The 23099-nt window shown below is 45.4% G+C and overlaps 1 protein-coding gene across 1 annotated transcript; it reads right to left on the reverse strand.

Annotated features, from left to right (window-relative positions):
* Nucleotides 1-12311: 12311 nt before the first annotated feature.
* Nucleotides 12312-18859, reverse strand: LOC101764858 (receptor-like protein kinase At3g21340). Its single transcript, XM_004964008.2, has 12 exons — nucleotides 18420-18859; nucleotides 16853-17040; nucleotides 16210-16697; nucleotides 15467-15605; nucleotides 15233-15304; nucleotides 14687-14758; nucleotides 14529-14609; nucleotides 14165-14331; nucleotides 13851-14086; nucleotides 13645-13771; nucleotides 13382-13450; nucleotides 12312-13225 (listed from the first exon to the last, which is right to left on the reverse strand). The coding sequence occupies exons 2-12, from the start codon at nucleotides 16966-16968 to the stop codon at nucleotides 12531-12533; spliced, it is 2262 nt and encodes a 753-aa protein (XP_004964065.2). The 5' UTR covers nucleotides 16969-17040; nucleotides 18420-18859; the 3' UTR covers nucleotides 12312-12530.
* Between the last annotated feature and the right edge of the window lie 4240 nt (nucleotides 18860-23099).

The following is a 23099-nucleotide window of genomic DNA, read 5'->3' on the forward strand; positions in this document are numbered from 1 at the left end:
GATTAGGTCAGGAAAAAGTTGATGCTTTGATTTCTTACATTTGCTAGAAACTAAATGCTGGTCCACCACTTAGGACTTTGCGACTCCATTTAGTCCAATGTTAGTTATGGAATGGAGACCTTGGTACACTATCTTTAGCAGTTTGGAGTTGTTGCTTCCCAGATGACATCACACTGAAAGCAAATCTGTAGCAGTTCAAGTGTTAATTGTCAATATTTGTGTGAGCTTGTCGACTCAGAGTTAGTGTTTTTATGCCTTTTTAGGTTATACTGCGTTCTGAAGTGAAGGCCACTCTGTATGTAAAAGGATGTAAAGTTAGATCTTCAATCTGGATTTGAGTACCTGGGCAAGGGAGATGGGCGACCAGCTTGAAGTTTACTCCCATTTCCCTCTGGTTATTGCTCCTCCTTCCAGAGCTGGAATGCTATTCATAATACGGTTAAGTGGCACAAACGGTAATAAGTCTATTATAAACTTGCAGGAAAGATGAAGCCCCTTAGGAGAATCAATTTTCTGTGTGCTGACTTTTTGGACTACATGTTTTTCGTGTCTGGATGAGGTTGAAAATGCAGACATCATGCAGAAAGTATGGAATATCTGGTGACAGAACAAAGCACATTCCCCAGTTCCTGCCCAACCCGGTGATTCTGAAGAGCTCCTGTTCAAGATTGCACTCAGACTGAAGTGACCTGTCCTGGATCCATGTCTAGCAGTTGAATTTCGTCCGTTTTCTACCGATCACCTCAGGGGTTGGGCAGTTGCCAGTTGGTGTGTTGAAAGGCTCAAAAACCAGAGGATGCATCCATATCTGGCATAAGTCTGCAGAACAATCTTTGCCAAACTTTGCACCTCTGATGTACTATACTCCTAAGGGAGCGTTAAATGACTTCAGCTGTTCAGCATGTTGGGCAGACATGAGGAAATCAGCCGAGCTGGCTCCTGCAGCTACAGCCTCACCTGAGTGGTTTCTTATGACGAAACCACACCCAGACAGATTTTTGTGAACCCGGAATGTAATCTTATATACATCTTCAGGTGGTGGCCTCCATTTTGGCTTGCAAGCTGAAAGTGGAGCTTGTATTTCAGTCCTACTTACATTCCTCCAAGCCTGCAAATGAAAAAGAACATCACTGATTATTTGTTGTGCCAACTTAGGCCTTTCCCCTGCATTAATTTTATTGCGCGCATTCCACCAACACCACATAAGAAGAATATTTTTTGCTTTGACACTCATTACCAGAACTCCAGATACGTTCCAAGTTCCAACACAGCCTTAGGAGAGGTTTCTGCCATCAGTTCAAATCCTTCCATATTTATCAGCCTCTAACAGTGTCTTGCCTCTTTACATTTGAAGAAGAGATGCCTGGATCTTGATTAAACCTCCAAACAGACTGGGCATCGAGTTTCATTCCCCTTCTAGCAACGTTCATTTTGAACTGTAGAGAATTATGAGCCATGCACCATACAAACATTTTTTTATGGAAAGGAACGCAATTTAACAGGTGAAAGCAAATCACCACAGACAACAACTACACCTAACATCATCTACAAGAACCTGATGAAAGCAACTTGTTCCCCTGCCTGCGATTTCTCCAACTTTGTCTGCAAAAATCGTGCCCCGCTGGCCGCTGCGGGTGCAGTTCTTCGGATGGCTTGCAGCAACAAGTCCAGTGCCATTCCCATAATCCAATCTACTCCAGAGTACAGACTCGCAGCGGTACTGTAAAACCCCCGCCCTCCAGTAGTCCAGTGTGCGCATCTTATCTGAAGTCACATCACAGCAGACTTTCTTTTTATAACGTATCTGAAGTAGATGGTAATTGATAGAGCAATCCCTGTTCATAAGCTCCAATATGCCATCATTTTCATGTCCATTCGACAGGCGAAGCTAATCCAGCAATGCCGTTTGTTTTAATTCATGACTGACTCTATTTTCACACCAATTACGAGTGCTTTATTTTTGTATTGAGCATGGACATGTTAATATTAGAAAAGCTTAGGAATTAAATCATGATCATTATCAGCTCAGTCCTTAGCAGTCAATGTGAAAGTAGCTCAGATCTGAAATGTTAGGAGTGTTCTGCATAATCATGTTCTTCCTGAGTTAGCGTTCAATTGGTAGTAGTTGGTAAATTTGTCTACAGCAAATTCAATTGAAGATTCAAAAAGAGGGAAAAAGCAAAAATCAATTTTTGCGTTCTGGGTTGTGCCAGGAGACAGGTAACACGGATGCAGAGAAATAAGCATCATGCTGTTTAATTCTGGCTTGTTCAATCTATGCTTCCCTCTACAGAATGACCAGACAATAGAAAATCAGGCCATCCTTCCAGTCGTGAAGCAACAAAACAAAGCAAAAAACAAAATCATTCTTTAAATTTCTTGTTAAGCTAAGCTGTCCTAGTGCCTAGGATTCAAGATGCAGTGTTCTTTAGTCTCTTCAGTTCAGGTCTCGAGAGTTCCCCACCGCGCCATGAGAAAAGCGCATCAGAAGAACGAAAGTATGCATTTTGATCATCACCAGAGACTAAAACTAATCAACAGATTGAATTTTTTTAATAAAACTAGAAAAAACAATCATAGGCACCCTCAGAACATGGATGTGAAGAGTATCAACAGATTGATAGTTTTTCAGACAAGGCTGAAACTTAAATCATGTACATTCATCGGGTGACAAGCGAGAAAAAGATTTTTTTAAAAAAAACAAAAAGGCCATGGGGCAAGATCTGGAAGGCTGTTCAGATCCCTCTGCGTGATAATAATACGGCTCATCAACGATGTAAATCAGGCCACTACTTTAACATCACAGGTCTTCACAGGGACCTCCCAAAAAAACTCGAATTCTTCCATATCAATCCGAAGAAAAAGATGAACAAAAATAGATCGAGAAGAATCCCCTCAGTTCAGGTCTCCAAATTGTTCTTCCACATTGCAACTTCAGAAGAACGAAAGTAATTTTTACATCATCATCGGAGAACAGTCAGTCGATCCGTCAGCAAACAAATCGAGAAGCAGAAGCGAGCGAGAGAATCGAATCAGAAGAGACCAGAGCAGAAGAGAGAGACAAAAATCGAATCGGGAGAACCAGGTATGCAGAGGGCGCGGGGAGAAAACCATCACGAAGAGCATCCACCCGGCGGCGGCTAGGCGTCTGACCACACGGCGGCGTTGAGGGTTTGAGGTGGCTGCTTTGGTATTTGTATAGAGTGACGGTCTAGGGTTTGTGGTAAGGCTGGGCGGCTGGGCCTGGGGCGCCGTATGACTCAAGCACGGACCGAAAGGCCGTAAAAAGCAAGCTGGGCCACGAATAAGCAACAGGCCCAAGAAGGCCGACAATGCTCAAGATTATGGGCCTGATGGGTCAATTTGCTTGCACCGCCCTGGCGGCCTTGTAACAAACGACCAATTCGCAACGGATAAAGCCAAGGTTTTGGCCCATCAAAAATTTCAGGCCTGACCATGAACGGTTGGTTACTCTGGGCCATGCTCCTCGCCGTCCCACCGGCAGGGTTCCGCTCCGCCGCCGCCGCCGGTGAGTCACACTACACTGCGCTCGCTGTTCAGATACGTCGTGTGCTCGCATTTGCCGGGAAACCCGAGCTGTTTCTCCGATGTGTGCCCATAGTGTTGGAATACATGGCTTAGTCCATTTATTTAATTTAACTAAAAGAATTAAAAGCCCACTAATAAATGCTAGGAAGTTATGTGTTTAGTTCCACATGGTCATTTGAGGATGATCTCAATCGACTTAAAAGGTGAACTCTTTGTACACAATTTGTGAAGGTAATAAATGAAATTGGCGTGCCACACGCACATGATCTCGCTCGTCCGGCTGTGGGTGTGGCGATGCGGGGTGCGTTGAATCTTTTGTCGTTGAATGCGTCCATCGATTGGACGATTTCATTCCAGTAACTGCTGAAGAATAAACTCATTGATTGCCATTAAGTTCGTTAGTTGCTTCTGAACTTGAACCTGCTCATCTATATAAGACATCCCTCCTACTCCTCCCATACACACACCAAAAAGGTATTCTTTTTAGGAGACCTCTCTTTTCTCCTTCTGTTTTCTACTGCTTTATGCATCTCCATCGCTAGCGCTGCGCGCACGGTACTAGCGAGAGCAGAGCCTCAGGAACCTCGACTGCTGCTGGAGATCCTGCTCAGGATAGGCAGGTGATAAGGTTTTTGGGGAGTGTTGAACGCAACTGCTCGCTATCGACTACTTCGTCTACGTCTCGGTGGCCGTTCGCTGTTCGACTACTTTGTCTACGACGTCTTGTTGGCCGTTCACTGTTCGACTACTTCATCTACTTCCCGAAGATCGTTCATGGGACTGCACTGCATTAACTTAGTACGGCTACATCTACTAAGGCCATCCAATTGGCATGACTAATCCAGATGGTAACGGCGCAACCGGTGCCTCCAGTACAGGTCCCGCCATATGATACACTATGAAACCTTTCATTCTATCATGCTTAAAATTATGTTAAACATGAACACTCCCACATGCTTCAATTCACTTACCATAGTCATAGAAATATTGTCGTTTTACACAATTAGTTTCGAAATTAAAATATACTGAATAATGCCTAAATGTCTCACTGATTACGCAGACTAGGTTATATGTTTGAACTTTGAAGTGTCCGTAAGCTTTGCGGCATCAGCTTTTCGGACTTGCTTGATTTGTCCGACATGGCGATGAGTTAGGTGCTGTTTTTTTTTTGGTTTTCCGATTTCTTAAATTATTGTTTTGTTAAGAAGCCATAACAAACTAACAAATTGAAGCAAAGCCCCCGCTGGAAAAATGTGATTTCCTTTTTTTTTTTTGAAACGAACCTGGCAGGAGAGTTGCCGATTATATTAAAAAGGAGGAATCCAGACTGGAGAAATACAATGGATCAAAAATGAAATGACATGAGGCAAAATTGAGCCAGAAGAATAAAATAAAATAAAGCACCACTATGAACTCAGTTGCAATCAGCATCGCACCATTAGAGTGGAGAGATGTTTCGCTCCCGCCATAATCCACACGGTGGCCTCGTCTTTGATCCTCTCAAAAATCATATTAACAGAAGACTCCTTGCTGTTAAATATTCTCATATTCCTTTCCCTCCAGATTGTCCATGTAACTAGCATAATCAAAGTTCGCATGCCTCTCTTGGAGCAGGAATTTGCTCCTGCTCTCATCGACCACTAGTGATGCAGCGTATCAGCCTGTTGCCAAGCCCTCGGGTGGATTGCTGGCGCCGATAACCAGTCCGCCACCATGGTCCAGATTCTTGTTGTAACCCGGCATTCGGCGAAAAGGTGTAGCGCCGATTCTTGTGATCTCCGATATAGTGGGCAGGTAGCTGGATTCGGCCATCCCCTTTTCTGAAGTCTGTCAGCAGTCCAAAGGTGATTTTGGATTGCGAGCCAGGAGAAGGTTTTGCAGCTTCTAGGGGCCCATATTTTCCAAATCAAGCCGTCAAAGTTGGTGGATGCCGAACCAACGAACTGTGCGGCGTAAGCGGATTTTGCGGAGTAGTTACCATCTGCAGTAAGCTTCCAAGTGATTTCATCTTGGACACCCAGGCGTAGGGCTACCTATTGTACGACTTGCCACAGAAGGACGTATTCGCGGAAGTGTTGCACCGAGAAACTACTGTGGTGTATATTGATGTCCCGGATCCAAGTTCGATTGTGACACGCATCACGTAAACTCCTGTTCTTTCTTTTTGAAATGGAGAAAATACTTGGCGCTATGTCCTTTGGCCTTTGGCCTTGAACCCAGGCACTATTCCAGAAGGAAGTCTTTGCTCCATCGCCTACGACGATGTGTGTACATGCCGCAAATAATTTCCTATCCGTGTTATTACACGGAACCTCGGAGCCTACCCAAAGCTTATCTTCTACTTTCCACTCGTGCCACAGCCACCTGAGCCTCAGTCCTCTTGCAAACTTGTAGATGTTTAAAATACCTACTCCCCCCAATCTTGTCGGTCGGGCGGACCTTTGCCAATTCACTTTGCATTTTCCCCCTGTTAATGTCGCCGCCCCTGCCCAAAAGAACTTCTTGCGCTTTGCATCAATTTCCTTCATCACCTCTTTGGGGGCCTCCATTGTCGACAGGAGGTATACCGCCTGTGATGTTAATACTGATTTCGTGAGTGCTAGGCGGCCCGCCATAGTCATGTTCCTAGCATTCCACGCAGTGAGTTTGCAGGTCGCCTTGTCTATGACGTATTGGAAGTGTACTCTCTTGAGCCTTGACGTCGTTAGTGGAAGTCCAAGATATCGCACCGGAAAGGAAGACCGTGTGACTGGAATGTCTCCAAATATGTCGTCCATATTAAGCCCTTCGCATCTTATAGGCACCACACTAGATTTCTCGAAATTTGTTCTCAACCCCGACACTTCACCAAATCTAGTGAGTAGGTCAGCTAAAGCAATGACATCCTACCTAGTCGGGTTTAGGAAAATAGCTGTGTCGTCGGCGTACATGGATGTTCGGAAATTGAGGGACCTGCCTCGCAGCTTGGATATGAATCCTCTGTCAGTGGCCTGTTCCAGCAAAGCTCGTAGTGGTTCAATTGCAATCACAAAAAGTAAAGGAGATAAAGGATCTCCTTGCTGTAGGCCTCTGTTGTGCTTGATGGGGCTGTTTGGGACCCCATTGAGAAGGATCCTAGATGAAGATGTGTAGAATAGAGAGGCGATCCAATCCCGCCAACGAATGGGGAAGCCCAAGCGTTGAAGTAAATCTAGCATATAGTCCCATCGCCCCGAATCAAACGCTTTGGCGATGTCAAGCTTAAAGAATAGTGCTGGAATTCGTTGTCGATGGTAGCGACGCGCCATGTTCCTGACTGTCATAAAATTATTGTGGATGCTCTCTTTGCTTGATGAAAGCCGATTGAGAATGTGATACAATGTTTTTCATGTGCGGGGCCAGTCGCATGGCGAGCACCTTTGTAATAATCTTGATGAATGAGTGTATCAAACTTATCGGTCGGAAGTCAGGGACTGCCTTGGCCCCTTCCTTTTTTGGCAACAACACTACGTTGGCTGTGTTGATTAATGGCAGGCTCGTGCAATGCAAGTTATGAAAAGCGTTGGCTGCGTTTATGACGTCGCGCTTTATAATCTCCCAACAGGCCTTGTAAAATGCTCCAGTGAAGCCATCTGGTCCGGGCGCCTTGTCCGATGGTATGTCAAGTATTGCACGTTTAATTTCCTCCTCCGTGAAAGGTTCAGCGAGGGAGCTGAGGTCCAGACTGGGGAGATTTATGTTGTCCCAGTTAACGTCCTGTGATCGTTGTCCCGGCGGTCCCATCATCGTATCGAAGTGGTGTTGAATTATGTTGGCTTTTTCTTCGTGATTGAAAGCCCAACTGGACCCTTGCTTTAGTCGCTGAATGTAGTTTTTCTTCTTCCTTCCGTTAACCCTCCGATGGAAGTATTTGGTATTAGCATCACCTAATTTGATATTCGTAATGCGTGATGCTTGTTTCCGTCTGACCCTTTCAACCACCGCCAGGCCGAGGATTCTTCGCTTAAGTTTTCGCCGCAGGTTCAATTCATCCCTGGTGAGGGCTCTATGTTCTTGTGCCATATCCAATCTAAGGACGACATCAGACGCCATGAGAATCTGCATCTTGGCATCCGGGTAAAAGTTGTGGCTCCAGGCTCTAAGCATTTGGGAAGTTTCCCGTAACTTGTAGTACAGGTGGTGAAAAGGCTCGTGATGAGCGCAGGGCTTACTCCAAGCTTCAGTTACTACCTCCTTAAGCGTGGCAATCTTGGCCAAAACTCTTCGAAACGGAATGTCTTTGGCCGTCGTGGTCCACTTTGATTGGAGAGGAGTAGTGGGCAGTGATCCGAGTGCGATGTTGAAAGTGCATGTAGAGTATGGGAGGCAAATAAGGCGTCACCTTCCATATTACAGAACACTCGGTCGAGTCGGACAAGCGTCGGATTTTGTTGCTCATTGCTCCATGTGAAGCGGCGGTTCTGCAGTGGAATTTCCTTGAGCTCGCAATCGCTAATCGCCTCTCTAAATAGACTCATCAGTCTAGTATTTAGCCTAGAATTGTTCTTATCCGCGGCTCTGTATATGAGATTAAAATCGCCCATTATAATCCACGATGTCCCACTGGGAGGCTTAAGTGTTAGCATTTCTTGTAAGAAGGCTCTCTTTTGCCCCTGACTGGATGGTCCGTAGACATTTGACAGTCTGAATGTTTCGCCCTCATGTAGTGAAATAGAGGCTGATAAGTGAAACATCCCCACAGTAATCTGTGAGACCTGCACTACCCTCTCATCCCACAATATCAGCAGTCCTCCTCTTGTACCTGAAGCTCCTGTGGCCGGCGCGAAAGCGTTTTTGTTTAACCTGTACCCACCTAAGTAAGACGAAGTGAAGTCATCTATCTGTGCAAGCTTGGTTTCCTGGAAGCATGCAATGGCGCATGTTGTGTGGCCACAATCTGGTGAACTACATCCCTACGGGCTTGCTGATTAAGACCCCGTACATTCCAACATAATATATCAACGTCGGGGCCGATCATTTGGAACAGCACGTCGCGTCTCAGTGCTCTTCAGGCCGAGGCATTCTAACCCCTGCTGACGGCCGTAGGACGTACAGAGGGTGTCACAGAGCAACGAAGATGATTTGCAAGATGTCAGATGCAACATGTTTTGCAGCTTGCAATTACAACCATAGTGAATAAGTCTTGCAACATATTGAAAGCATACAAGAAGTCTTGCAACACACAGCCGCCATCTTGTCGTGGACGCACATAGGGTAGCACACAGGGACGTTATCAACATCCTCATGGTCGCACACAAGGGTACTGGGAGAGGAGACAGAAACATGTAAAATGTAGAGTGCAGTAGGGTGGCCATCCTGATTAAGCCACAGGAACCGTGGATGCCTCCTCCAGCTCACCGGCACCCTTACCGAGGATTGCCGCCATGGCATTGTCGGCGTCCTCCAACTCTTCATCTTCCAGGTTGAACATTGCCGTCATTGCCGCGATGATGTCCGCCGGCAGCGCTCCACTGTACATATCCAGATATTCCTGCAAAGCACGTTCCACCGGCAGAAGATCGTCAGAGAGGAGGCCAAGTTTGCAGCAGAGATTCTGCTGCGCTCTCTGGACGGCATTCATCGGGCGTGCATTCGCCAGACGCGAGCTGTGCCGCACCGCAGACATATCAAAAGTGCGACGTTTGCGCCTACGGGGGGCCGGGCTTGGTGAACTTGCCTGCTGTGGTGGTGGCGAAGGCAAAGGCAGCACCGGGCGGGGCGGTGTCACGAACAGACTTGCAATGCCGGGGGAGGCTTGAGTGGTCGGCGCTGTTGGAGTAGTTGCAACCTGTGCGGCATCAGTTGGAGTAGCAGCAGCCTCCCAAAGCACCTCTTGGGATACAACAGCCCCTCCCAGGACCGGCGACGGTGGTGAGTGGCCGGAGACAGGAACGTCCTGATCAGCCTGAAGCTCCAACTGGCGAAGGGCGAGCTCCACCTCATCATGGGAGATGCTTCTGTCGTTGTTGTGTGAGCCAACATTTTGAGTCACCTGCACATTAGAGGGTACAATAGAAATCGCTGCACGAATCCTGTCAAAAGCAACAGAGACAGGAACAAGAGGAGGCGGGTGCCGGTTTGTGGTTGCCGCTGCTGGTGACAGGCTGTTGGTGAACCAGGCTTCATTCCTTCCGTCACCAGGAGAGCCAAGTCTGCACTCACTTGACTGTGGTCCTACGCTGCTTGCAGAAGCTGGCGCAAGGAGAGCTGCAGCGCTTCAGCCTGATGGCTGAACAGGGAGTGCAGGTCCTGTTCCTGGTGGAGGTGGCGGGAGAGCAGGTTGGCCGGAGGCACCAGCTCGTCCGCTCCATGACGCCGGTTGCCACCTCCCTGACGGGCCCCCCCGGACCAGTCCCGCCGCCGCGGGGAGCGCTCACGCTCCCGAGGAGGCGCCAGATGGCCCAGGGTGCACCTGTCCTGGCCGCGCCAGGAGCGTTTGTCGCGCCCATCAGCGACATCGTCCTCGTCATCATCGTGGCCACCCCGCTGTCCCCTGGCGAAGTCGTCAGGGTGGTCATCGTTGTAGAGCGGCCGATTGCAGCCGCGTCGATGACGGTCCTCGTCCTCCTTATCACGCCTGCCGGCGCGGTCCTTGTTGCGGCGGAAGCTGTAGGATTGTGTCGGCGGAGGTGGGTGGTGCGGAAAGGACTCAAAGATGCGAGGTGGCACCTCCGCCCCGTCGGCCACGCCCAAGTGCCAGGCAGGAAGCCGACGCTTGGCAAGAGTCAGCGCACCATTGTGGTCGATTGTCGCCCTCGTGTAGTCATGGACTTCCTCGAGGTGCACATAGACGCAGTATTTGTGCCCGTGCTGCCAGTGCTCCGGCGGCGTCTCAGTCACCAGGACGGACGCCAGTTGCCTGTCCCTGGCCCTGCTGGTGAAGGTTAGCTAGACCCGCTTGGGGATGAGGCTCGAGTCTGCCGTCCACGCCCAGAGATCGATCGTCTTGGTTTCGTCCAGGTACAGGAGGTTGGTCTCCACCTGCTCGAGGCCGCACGTCTTGCTGATGAGCTTCTCCGCAATGTCCTCAGCCCAAGCATGCCTGGGAACACCGTCCAGGCACAACTTGACCCTGTACAACAGCATAACTCCAAGAGCATGGTTCAAACTGCGCCATTTGATAAAATGTACCTCGATACCATGCCTCTTGACGAACCCCTTCTTGACGGCCTCCTGGCAATGGCGACGGTGTTGAAACTTGATGAGGAAGGCCTCCGGGTGATGTCTGGTCACCACCACTTCCTCCTGTCGCAGCCGAAACTCTTCACGGACCGCGGCCGCCACGTCGCTCACGCCGATGTTCGGTGGGGCGCGCATGGCCCAAGAGACAACCGCCGTGTCCTCCCAGTCATGGAGGTCGGCGTCGATGGCGAACGAGGTGGGGACAAAACAATTTTCTTCCTCTGGGCGCAGCGCCGCATCACCCACCTGCAGCATGATGTCACCCTTCCCGCGCGGCGGCGGCGGCGGGAGCACTTCGCCCCTGGAGACAGACGATGACGCACTGTTGGGGGTAGACGGTGGCGCACTCGGAGTTGTGGTGGGAGTAGGTGGCAGCGGAGTTGAAGGTGTGGACGGAGAAGGTGGGGCACGCTGTCGTCGTGGGCAGGCACGCTCCCGGTGTCCCGACCGCCGACAGCAGAAACAGCGGATGGGGGCAACGCAAACTGCTGCTCTGTGGGAAGTACTGAGGCAGGTGAAGCACCTCCCCTGTGTCTTCTGCTGGAACGCTCTCAAGGCGGAGGAGGCCCTGGCAGGGGAAGTGGGGCGACGGGCCCGAGTTGAATGCCCTGTACCGCGTGCAGACTCCGGTTGGTGGCGCGCAGACGGACGGCTCCGGCGCCGGACACGGGTCCAGCCTGGCTCCTCCTCCTGTTCCTTGCGGTCGAAGGAGTAAAGGCGCCGTGTCTCCCGAGCAGAGGAGTGATGGCGCCGTGTCTCCCGAGCAGAGGAGTGATGGCGCCGCGCGCCGTCCCATCGGCGGCCCTCTGACCGCGGAGGTGACCTTGCAGACGTCTGGTCACGCGCGCCGGAGTTACTACTCCTGTCTCGCTTCGGCGCAGAGACGCGGCGGGAAAAGCTTCGGGGCGTTGGGGGCGACAGCCTGGCGGCCGGAGCCGGCGCCTTGACGGCCTCTGCGTAGGTGCGTTGCACCTCTTGCGGCGTGTCAGGCACCACGGAGACACCCCTGTGCACCGGTCGACCGAACTCCGGTGGCGGAGGCGGAGAAATGGCGAACCACTTGTTTAGATCCAGATCTACGAAGGGGTGGCGCGCGTTGACGAACGAGGCGGGTGGGGGTGACCAGTGGGTCACTGGGATGCGTGGGGAGGCAGCAGGCCTACGAAGGAGCGTGGGCGGCGCTGGCTGGGGCACCGGCACCGGCGGATCTGGGGGAAGCGGCGGCGGGGCGGAAGCGGGCGAGCACATGGCTTCGTTCCTCTGCGTCGCGGAATATTGCTCTAAATGTGATTTCCTTGAGCATGAGCTGATCGATAGGAAATTTCCCAAGTCAAATTTTTTTCAGTCTACCCTGTTGCTGCCTGAACAACGATATGTGCTTTTCATCCAGGAAGTTGGTTCGTCGGTAGCTCATTTTCAGGGTTCTTTATGCTTGGACTCCAGAATTCTGTTTTTGCAATCTGATCTCTTGAATGGGGAAGGTTCAGTTTCATCAAGAGAAAGAAAATGGAGTTCTTTGGGATGTACTACTTTGTACCCATATTAGAGGTAATACGAGCAGCTAACCGATCCAATTCTGGTATTTTCTATCAATCAATCTGACGAATTCATTTTTCTTTGGATACATATTTTCATGCCATTCGTCAAAACTTTGTCTGTGATGCATTATGAAACTGCACTGCCCTGGTTTGCAGTACATGCATGCTAGGGACACGGTCACATGGAGGTATGGAAAATTGCTAATGACTATCTGTTGATGCCAACACCACTATCTGCGGGTCTCATCGTGGGGTGGGACCAACGCTACTTGTTGATGCCATGACTGTCTGTTCCAAATAAATGGGGGCATGCTGTCTCGGATGATCGGTTCCTTGATCTGCAGTATGCAAATCAACACTTGTTGCACTGATATTTGCAGTAGTACTTTGGACTGATGAGCTACAGTAATCAGTCAATGCATGAGATACCTCCAGCTCCAAACACTCTTTCAGCTCCAACACAAGATCAGTCATTGTCGGTCTTTTCCGCGATGGCTCCTCCTTGCACTGCAATGCCAACTCGGCAACCTTCCAAACAGAGTTGACATTGTACATCCCTCCCATCCTTGGATCAGCAATGCTTGCGATGTCACCCTCCGAGAGTTTCTGGCGCACCCACTGTGCAATGTGGACGCTCTCGGTGTCGCTTATGGCGACAGCCGGTGATTGGCCTGTGATAAGCTCCAATAGCACAACTCCAAAGCTATATACGTCGCTCTTCTCACTGAGCTGGTGTGTATTATAGTATTCAGGGTCAAGATACCCCAGGGTACCTACCGGCTTAGTGGTAACATGGGTCCTGAACTGGTCGGCGAACACCTTCATGAGCCCAAAGTCAGCTATCTTCGCCTCAAGATCAGCAGACAGCAGAATATTCCCTGTTTTCACGTCCCTATGTATCAGTGGCGGGTGGCATGATTTATGTAGATATTCCAATCCTGCAACCGCATCATGGAGCCAAGAAATTAGTTGGTGTGAAACATTCTAGTGACTAGTGAGTGTAGTTTTACTCAAAATTAATCTGTATAAGCAAAAAGTAAACCATGGTACAGGATGCTGTAACTGTAATACTATAATACAGTTTGAGTACGAACCATGGGCAGAGTCGAGAGCAATCTTGAGACGCTGGGGCCAAGTGAGGGGTGTAACAGTAGTGGACTCCCCTGTGATGTATTGATGATAACAAGGTAAGAGCAGAAGAACAGAAAGAGAGAAAGAGACGTCACGTGGTTAGTTTTTTGAAAATTGGCCTTTAAGCTCAGTAATAAGCAAATGAATATATCCAATTAACCACACACACATGTATGAAGGTGAGTTTAGTCTTTTTCCCTTTATGAGAAGAGGAAGAGGGCCTTACCTCTTAGACGGTCCTCTAGGTTTCCTCCACGCATGTATTCATATACAAGGGCCAAATGTTTCTTGTCCTTGCAATATCCAATCAAGGAAACTAGGTTTTTGTGATGAACTCTACCCAAGTGTTGAGCCTGCAATATGTAATAACTAATAAGATATTTGTTTCAATCTCAAATCCCCATAAAGATGAAAAGGAACTACTCAGCTTACCTCAGCTAAAAACTCTTTATCCCCTTGGGAGGATGTTTTTGAACGCATTTTGACAGCTACTGGATTTCCATTCTCCAAGTAGCCCAGGAACACATCACCAAATCCTCCTCTCCCTATTGCTTGTACGAAGTTAGCTGTTATGAGCTTCAACTCCTTGTAGGAAAATTGCCTATTCTCGAATATATTTGGCCGATCCCGAGGGCTACTGAGCCTTGAGTTGTTTGCCATCCATCTATCTATAATCAAACCAGATATTGTATGATCAAGCTTAGCAAATGCAGATTACTTTATTGGTTTCCTTGGTGAAATGTTACCTCGTTTGTTTCTCATATTACGAATGATAAGAAATGCTGCCAAAAACAGTAGAGTTGCTAATGCTATTGGAACAACTGTTGCAATGACAATTGTTTTGTTGCGTTTCTTGTCCCCCGACTTGCATGTGGAAGCACCATTGTTGCAAAGATTTGGGTTGTTTTCAGCCCTATCATTAGAGCAAAATGATCTGAATTAATTAAATTTTAAAGAGAAAACATGGAACTGCACTTTTTTTATTCAAGTGGTAGGAGTTATTAAATTATTGTCCACTGATTAACAATTGTTTTTGCATTACAGTTCTTCTCAAAAGAACTTTGGGTACGATGATCTCTTGAACCCTAAGGTAGCTTACATGATGCAAACCTGAACACAAGAGATCTGTTTTGGCTCTTTTCTAGTAGAGCAGCAGGAACCCATCCACTGAGATTGTTGCTTGACAGATCACTGCAGAAACACATGTTAGATATATCAATGCAATTTTTTTTAGCATAAAGTGATATCAGCTAAGCAGAAGTACTTACAGGAATGTGAGGGATGGCATTTGCGCTAGGAAATCAGGAATTGAACCAGATAGGCTGTTGTTGGACAAGTCCCTGGAATTGCAGTTCTCATTAAAATACTAAAGTTGACATGGGGAACCGATACAAAGAAGTTATATGTTTGTTGTTACTTTAAGTTTCTGTAGGTAATAGGATCACGGGCAGTGAATGATCTAGTTTGTTAATAAATTTTGTAAACTTGTAATGATTTTTTTTGGAATTTGGATGCTTTTAATGAACTTTATTATAATTTGGATGCTTTTAAACCTTGAGCTTGTAATGAAGTTGGCCAAACATTCTTCTTAGAAAGTACTGTCATGTAAGCTGGTAATCCCAGGGAGATAATTATGCATTCAGCAAAAGGAAGGGCCAAAACCTTTAAAAGCAAAATTGTTATCTGAATGTTAGGGGGTTAAGCAAAAAGAAGGGTCAAAACCTGTAAGCTGGGAAGTGAGAACTTTAGGGGCGTTATAACATTCACAATGTAGAATTTCAAATATTTGTGCGATGGTGGTATTTGGTTCTTACAGGTATTTTAGGGATTTCAGATCACCAAAAGAAACATGAACTTCACCAGCCAACCTGCTAGATGATAAGAGCCTGCACATCCAATAGTAAATTAATACCAGGGAACAGAAAACAGGCACTATATTTAGTAATTTCAGATCAAGCATTCAAGTTAGTATAGTAATGCCTTTTGAATTCGTGGTAGAATTCTTCGAAGGGTACTTACAGCTTTCGTAAAATAAAAGGGGTACTTACAGGTCTGTTACTGATGCAGGACCAGATGAAGGATAACTACAGTTCAGGCCATCCCAAGCAAATGATTTTGGTGCACAAGGATCACCCATCCAATTTTTCTTTAATGCATACGCTGTGCGAATTGTCATCATGGCCTTGGCTGTTCATAGGGTAAAAAACAGAAGGTAACTCTGAAGTCATGCTGTGGAATTGAGATCAACTATCAGGCAAACTTTACTTTTTAAATTATAACAAACACTAAAAGCTTTGACCAAGGGGCTGTTTGGATACGAGGTGCTAAACTTTAACAGTGTCACATCGGATGTTCGGATGCTAATTAGGAGGACTAAATATGATCTAATTATAAAACTAATTGCAAAACCTTGTGCTAATTCGCGAGACGAATCTATTAAGCCTAATTAATCCATCATTAGCAATGGTTACTGTAGCACCACATTGTCAAATCATGGACTAATAGATTCGTTTCGCGAATTATACTCCATCTATGCAATTAGTTTTGTAATTAACTTATGTTTAGTACTTCTAATTAGCATCCAAACATCCGATGTGACAGGTGTTAAACTTTAATAGGGTGTTCCAAACACCCCCTAAATAAGAGTAATCTAATACACTGGTCAAAGCAAGGAACCCTGCATCCTATTTGCTTGCAACCAAAATTTATCCAGCGCTATGAAAGCAACATAATGCTGATGGATGAAACTGACTGACAGAACTTTGACAAGTCGAAAGTGTTCAGCAGATACCGTCAGCATCATTTGTTGCAAACTCAGTCATTGGTTTTACTGAATATATCTCAAATGCATTCAGGATGGGTGGGAGAGTGGCGTCCGGCGTGCCAGCAAGTGAGACAGCATGTTGGCTCGATCCCTGCACCATTGTTTTCACAACCTCTGCAGAGAGGTACTTCGGGGTGTAGCTTTGGCTGCCTTTCCATGTAGCGTTGTCGACAAGGATATCAAACTTCCTTAGGGCATTGCTTGGCAATCTCTTTAATTCCGCGAAGTAGAGGAACAGAAGGTAAGTTGCATTGTCATCATTCAGGTCGGGATCTGAGCTCCATGTGAAGTTGATCCAGGTTCCGTTCTCTGGAGTGGCACAGCTCTGCAGTATCTTGTTTGGCTCGTCGAAGTTAATGGTGTTTGTGATGTCTACAGTGTCTGTGGTATTTATGTTGGTCCATGTAGGATCTTTGTATCTTTGCCAGGAACGGTCATCCGGATCATCTGGGTACCTATTGTTTAGAAAATGAATGGTGTGAGGCAATCTTCAGAAATTAACCATGAATGCGGATTACAAATAAAGCTTCTTTGCAAGAGAGTAAGTAGCAACATATTGTTTACATCAGATATCATCAGATGGACTGGGAATCCCAATGATCATACTCACCTGATGAAACTGCCTTTCCCGAAATGAAATCGGTTGTTACTGTAATCGGCTAACCATGATGGCCGGGCAAGCCTGAGGAGAAGCAGCGACTGGTCGACCGTGGCCTCCGGGTACATGGTCTCCCCGAGCGGCCTCAGCTCAAGCCCAGAGATGAATGGTGTACCCCACCCTGTATCCACCAAGCACACCTGTACATGCACATGCCAATTTTGGTGAAGTGATTAAGAAAATGAGTCTTTTTTTCCTGAATATACAACTGGAATCCGGCCCTTAACTTTCGCTGGTGTTCCTAAGTGAAATATTCTAACGCAATAATCATATAGGCATGTACTTGTTTATCCGGTTGTGATAGACTTTAGTTCGCAATTATTCTAAATACCTTTCCATCCATATTTATAGATTTTTCTAGTACTTTACATCATATATCTATATGTGGTTGACATGTGTTTTATTGAACTTTTCAGCGATGTGTTTAACTTGAAAATTGGTATTATCATATATTCTTTTATATATCTTATACGTGGTTTATTATCATGCATGCATACCTTAAGTTGATATCATCTATTTTAGCAATGGTAGAAATAGGTAATTTAGAATCATATTGGGTGCATTTTAGGATTTTTTTAATGATAAATGTAGGTAAATTCGATGCAAATTTAGGGGTTAGTTTTTAATAATGATAGCCGTGGGTAATTTAGATGCAACTTCAGAGGGTTATTTTATATTATCTATATAATGACATAGGTGGTTAATTTAGATGAAGATTAAGAGATTCCTTTAGTTTTTTCATAATGACATATGTGGGTATTTTATATATAGATTTAGGGTTTACTTTAGAAATTTTTTAGAAATTTGATAGATCCAATGGCTATGATGAGCGTAGGCTAGATAATTATGACTTTTAGGAGAATTTCTAGATTTCATCTATTTTTCTAGCATGTCGCTCTAATTAGTAATAATAGTAAGATAGTTAAAATCTTGTCAAAAGTATAGATTATTTTCACACTCGAGAGTTCTATTTGCGTGGAAAGATTTTCACTGCTTTGGGGAATGGGGTTGCAAGGATATATCAATTGACAAAAACTAAATAATAGTATGAGAGGTTGCATCTACATTGCCCTAGCCTGTAAGATGCAGATAGCAGATGTTTGGTTACCCACATGCTACCTAGAGCCAGGATCACTTGATGCCAAAAGGTCCTGTCAGCCTAAATTTTTTTTGACGTTCCTGTAGAGTCAGGCCCATTGGACGCACACTAATATATTTAAATAAATAGCATATTAATGATGTTATTAGTGTATATTATGTGATGTTAATATTTAAATAAATATTAAAAACGAAAAAAATGACACTTATTTATCTACTTTATGTCATGCAACATATTTTAGTGTAGTCAATTAAACAACCTCTCCTCCCAATCTGACAAAATGAATACAAGCAACCAAACAAACTAAAATGCTACTGTATGCACTGAGGCTAATTGAGTTAAGCCAGACCAGGCTAGAAAATACGACAACTAACCGAACAGAACCTTACATGATGAGACACACGCGGCAGCAAGACTAACCTGCAAGAAATCGACCGGCGGCACTGTCACCGCCTCGATGACATGCCTGGACTTGGGAGAGGTGATATTCACGGTGGTCCAACGGTTCACGCCGATGTGGATGTCAAACACGGGGGGCGTTGCTTCCAGCCCGTCGTAGTTCCCATAGTAGAATCTTGCCCGGACGAGGTACCGGCGGCCCGGCGAGACAGGCCCAAGCGTGTAGCAGCTCCGCCGCTTGCTGGCGCCGCCGCCGTCGGGGAAGTAGCGGACGGTCCGGTACAGATCGAACCAGTCCGGCTTGTAGTACGGCGGCCGGACGGGGGCGTTGAACCCTGCGTCGGTGAAGCCGGTGTCGGGGACGTGGCGGAGGCCAAGGGTATTCTTGTCAGGGTAGGCCCCGTCCGCGTCGAGGCCGCAGTCGATGGTGATGAAATCTGTCCATGGAACGCGATCAGAGCGTGGCTTCAGCGGCGATGAAGGGGAAAGTTCATGAATGAAGAAGCTTAAAGTTACCAGGAGAATTGGGCTGCCCATGGACGACAGTGATAAGCTCCCATGATGCCGCTAGCCAAATGAGGCCCAATAGATGCATGGATGGCGCCATCCCTCCCTCCCTCCCTCCCCCCTCTCTCTCTTTGTACGGACTGATACAAGATGACAAATCGATCGACAAGTATTCCTTCCATTCCAAATTACTATTTGTTTTGATTTTCTATGTACATAATTTTCACTATGTATATAGATATAATATATATCTAGGCGCAATATACCTAGAAAAGTCAAAACGAATTTTAATTTGAGATGGAGAAAGTATATCCTGAGTTGAATTCGGGGAGCAGGTAATGACATAACGTGTCAACCTGGCGAGGATCCAGAATGCAATTAACAAAGGAAGACCATCAACTTCCAACGCGCAGGCCAGTAATTAAATTAAGCGACGGCAATGGCTGATTAAAAAGTCTCTGTGTCGAAGCTTCAGGTATTTTCTCAGATGGCTCATGTATGCAACAATGGAGTCAACAATGGAAACATGCTACCTACTCCATGATAGCAACGTTCAGTTTTTGTTATACTCTATATCATAACTAGAATTGACTAATGTATTACACGAACTGGCCTTTGCAATATCTCATGCTGTGTCCAAATACCAGAGCTGTAGATAATATAAAACATCTTGTATAGAAATAAAACATGCATATGAATTGTTCAAATTAAACAGTTTAGCGATATAAGCTGAATTCAGGTTCGGTCAAGCTGACGTTTACATCGGGAAAAACTATGGGACTAAAAAATTTGGTTATAAATTGGTTTCTTATTTAGCCCATTAGATTTGCTGTGTCCAAGAGTGGACTTTTTATTGAAAAAGGCAAGGATTGTGGAGGGATGTCTTGCCTATCTTTTTTTTCTCACACATCTGTAATAAAATTGATCATGAATGCAATGAGAATTGCCAATGGTGTAACATCGGCATAGGGATCTAGCTAGTGACCCCCCTCGTGTGAGTTCGGAATGGGGGTTGAGGATCCGTAATAATCCCTAACTAAGGATTTTTTTTACCCGAGTAATTACCACACAGTCAAGGTGACAAAAGGAGGAAGGCAAGGGGAAGCTGGAAGAAGGGGCGGAAGCACTCAAGGCGACGGTGTTACATTTTCATCCCTAGGAGGCTGCATCGAGTGACGAAGGGGTGGTGCTGCTTAGTAGAAGAATGGGTGTTGACAAAGAAGATGTGAAGAGGGTGCAGATACGATGGAGTCTGCAAAATCTAGGAAATGGAAACGCAAGCTGGTGTTTAGATGTAGTCTTTTGTTAGCTGTTGATTCATGTCGGTGCCTGAAAAAGTTAAACTCTGTAGTCTATCTATGTCGCTTTGCGATATTAGTTTAAATTCCGTCTGCGAGTTGAGAACTAAACTGCATACTCTGTAATTTCATTGCTTGTTAAGTAATGAGATTCAGGCATAGCCCCTGATGGGAAAAAACAAACTACCACACAATCATCATCACCCATCACAAGAGTTTTCACACATGTAGTTTGCGATCTAGGGTTCTACCTATACTAATGATAGCATATTCTTTCTTTTACCCGAGTAACTACCACACAATCGCCGCCACCCATCACAAGATTTTTCACACGAAACAAGTGTGCTTCAAAAGAATTCAAACTCATGATTTCAAGCCTCGTGTGTAGCTTCCTTATTACCGTACCACATAATCACTTGTGACTTGTGTGGGGACGCTATTCTTTTGTATTAACTTTTTTGAATATTACATGTAATATTTGAACATAAAAAATTTTGAATGAAAAAATTGTCAACTACAAAGTTGTAGACCTCGCCATGTACTAATCTCATCCTGTTCTACAACTTTGATCTTGACTTTGTTTCCATCTGAAGTTGTTTGATAGGTGTGAAATAACCTTATATCCAATATTTAGGCTTCTAAACGATTTCAATGAAAAACTTGTCAGCTACCAAGTTTTAGATCTCATCGAGGTATATAATTTTGATATAAAGTTTGTAGTCATCCATTTTGTATAATAAAATATAATTTTTTTTCCGTGGAAATGGTGGTTTTCCCGCCGGATTTAGTTTCATGGTTGGGTCCTGGATAGACCCGTTGGTAAAAACCAACATGACACGAACCGATGGTGAGAAAATCGATTTCATTTTCATTGCCGGTTGGTGATGAGGTGAATAAAGGGGCACTCAACCTGCTTTTCGAACATAGAAATCCAACGTATATCCAAGGCATGGCTTGGATGATGCCTCAACTACAACTAGGATGATGCCTCGTTTGCCGCTAACCAAACGACGCCAAATATCTACATGGATGGCGCCATCCCTCCCTCCCTCCCTCACTCTCTCTCTATGTACGGGCTAGTACAAGATGACGAATGGATCAACAGACGGTACATAAGTTCTTAAAAAGTATTTCCTCCATTCCAAATTACTAGTCGTTTTGACTTTTATATGTACATAATTTTCACTATACATAATATATATCAGGTGCTTAGCAAAAGCTATGTATCTAGAAAAGTCAAAACGAATTTTAATTTGGGACGGAGGAGTATATCCTGAGTTGAATTCGGGGAGCAGGTACTGACATGACGTGTCAACCTGGCGAGGATCCAGAATGCAATTAACAATGGAAGACCATCGACTTCCAACGCGCAGGCCAGTAATTAAATTAAGGGACGGCAATGGCTGATTAAAAAGTCTGTGTCGAAGCTTCAGGTATTTTCTCAGATGGCTCATGTATGCCACAATGGAGTCAACAATGGAAACATGCTACCTACTCCATGATAGCAACGTTCAGTTTTTGCTATACTCTTTATCATAACTAGAATTGACTAATGTATTACACGAACTGGCCTTTGCAATATCTCATGCTATGTCCAAATACCAGAGCTGTAGATAATATAAAACATCTTGTATAGAAATAAAAAATGCATATGAATTGTAGAAATTAAACAGTTAGCGATATAAGCTGAATTCAGGTACGGTCAAGCTGAAGTTTACATCGGGAAAAACTATGGGGCTAAAAATGTGGTTATAAATTGGTTTCTTATTTAGCCCATTAGATTTGCTGTGTCCAAGAGTGGACTTTTTATTGAAAAAGGCAAGGATTGTGGAGGGATGTCTTGCCTATCTTTTAATTCTCACACATTTGTAATAAAATTGATCATGTATGCAATGAGAATTGCCGATGGTGTAACATCGGTGGAGGGATCTAGCTAGTGACCCCCCTCGTGTGAGTTCGGAATGGGGGTTGAGGATTGGTAATAATCCCTAACTAAGGATTTTTTTTACCCGAGTAACTACCACACAGTCAAGGTGACAAAAGGAGGAAGATAAGGGGAAGCTGGAAGAAGGGGCGGAAGCACTCAAGGCGACGGTGTTACATTTTCATCCTTAGGAAGCTCCATCGAGTGACGCATAAGTGGTGCTGCCCTTGTAGAAGAATGGGTGTTGACAAAGAAGATGTGAAGAGGGTGCAAATACGGTGGAGTCTGCAAAATTTGGGAAATCGAAACGCAAGCTGGTGTTTGGATGTAGTCTTTTGTTAGCTGTTGATTCATGTCGGTGCCTAAAAAAAGTTAAACTCTGTAGTCTATCTGTGTTGCTTTTTGATATTAGTTTAAATTCCGTCTGCGAGTTGAGAACTAAACTGCATGCTCTGTAATTTCATTGTTTGTTATGTAATGAAATTCGGGCATAGCCCATGGTGGAAAAAAAACTACCACACAATCATCGTCACCCATCACAAGTGTTTCACACATGTAGTTTGCGATCTAGGGTTCTACTTGTACTAATGATAGCATATTCTTTCTTTTACCCAAGTAACTACCACACAGTCACTGCCACCCATCACAAGATTTTTCACACGAAACAAGTGTGCTTCAAAAGGATTCAAACTCACGACTCAAGTCTCGTATGTAGCTTCCTTATTACCATACCACATAATCACTCGTGACTTGTGTGGGGACGCTATTCTTTTGTATTAACTTTTTTGAATCTTACATGTAATATTTGGATATAAAAAATTTTGAATGAAAAATTGTCAACTACAAAGTTGTAGATCTCGCCATGTACTAATCTCATCCTGTTCTACAACTTTGATCTTGACTTTGTTTCCATCTGAAGTTGTTTGATAGGTGTGAAATAACCTTATATCCAATATTTAGGCTTCTAAACGA

This window comes from Setaria italica, chromosome III (assembly GCF_000263155.2).
Source record: "Setaria italica strain Yugu1 chromosome III, Setaria_italica_v2.0, whole genome shotgun sequence".
In the NCBI taxonomy this organism is placed as follows: domain Eukaryota; kingdom Viridiplantae; phylum Streptophyta; class Magnoliopsida; order Poales; family Poaceae; genus Setaria; species Setaria italica.

Coding starts and splice junctions, on each gene's coding strand:
- LOC101764858 (XM_004964008.2), bottom strand. CDS start 16,968: ATGTACCCGGAGGCCACGGTCGACCAGTCGCTGCTTCTCCTCAGGCTT. Junction 15,305..15,466: donor CCTGCATCAGTAACAGACCT/GTAAGTACCCCT, acceptor TTGGATGTGCAG/GCTCTTATCATCTAGCAGGT. Junction 14,759..15,232: donor CTGAAATCCCTAAAATACCT/GTAAGAACCAAA, acceptor CTGCAATTCCAG/GGACTTGTCCAACAACAGCC.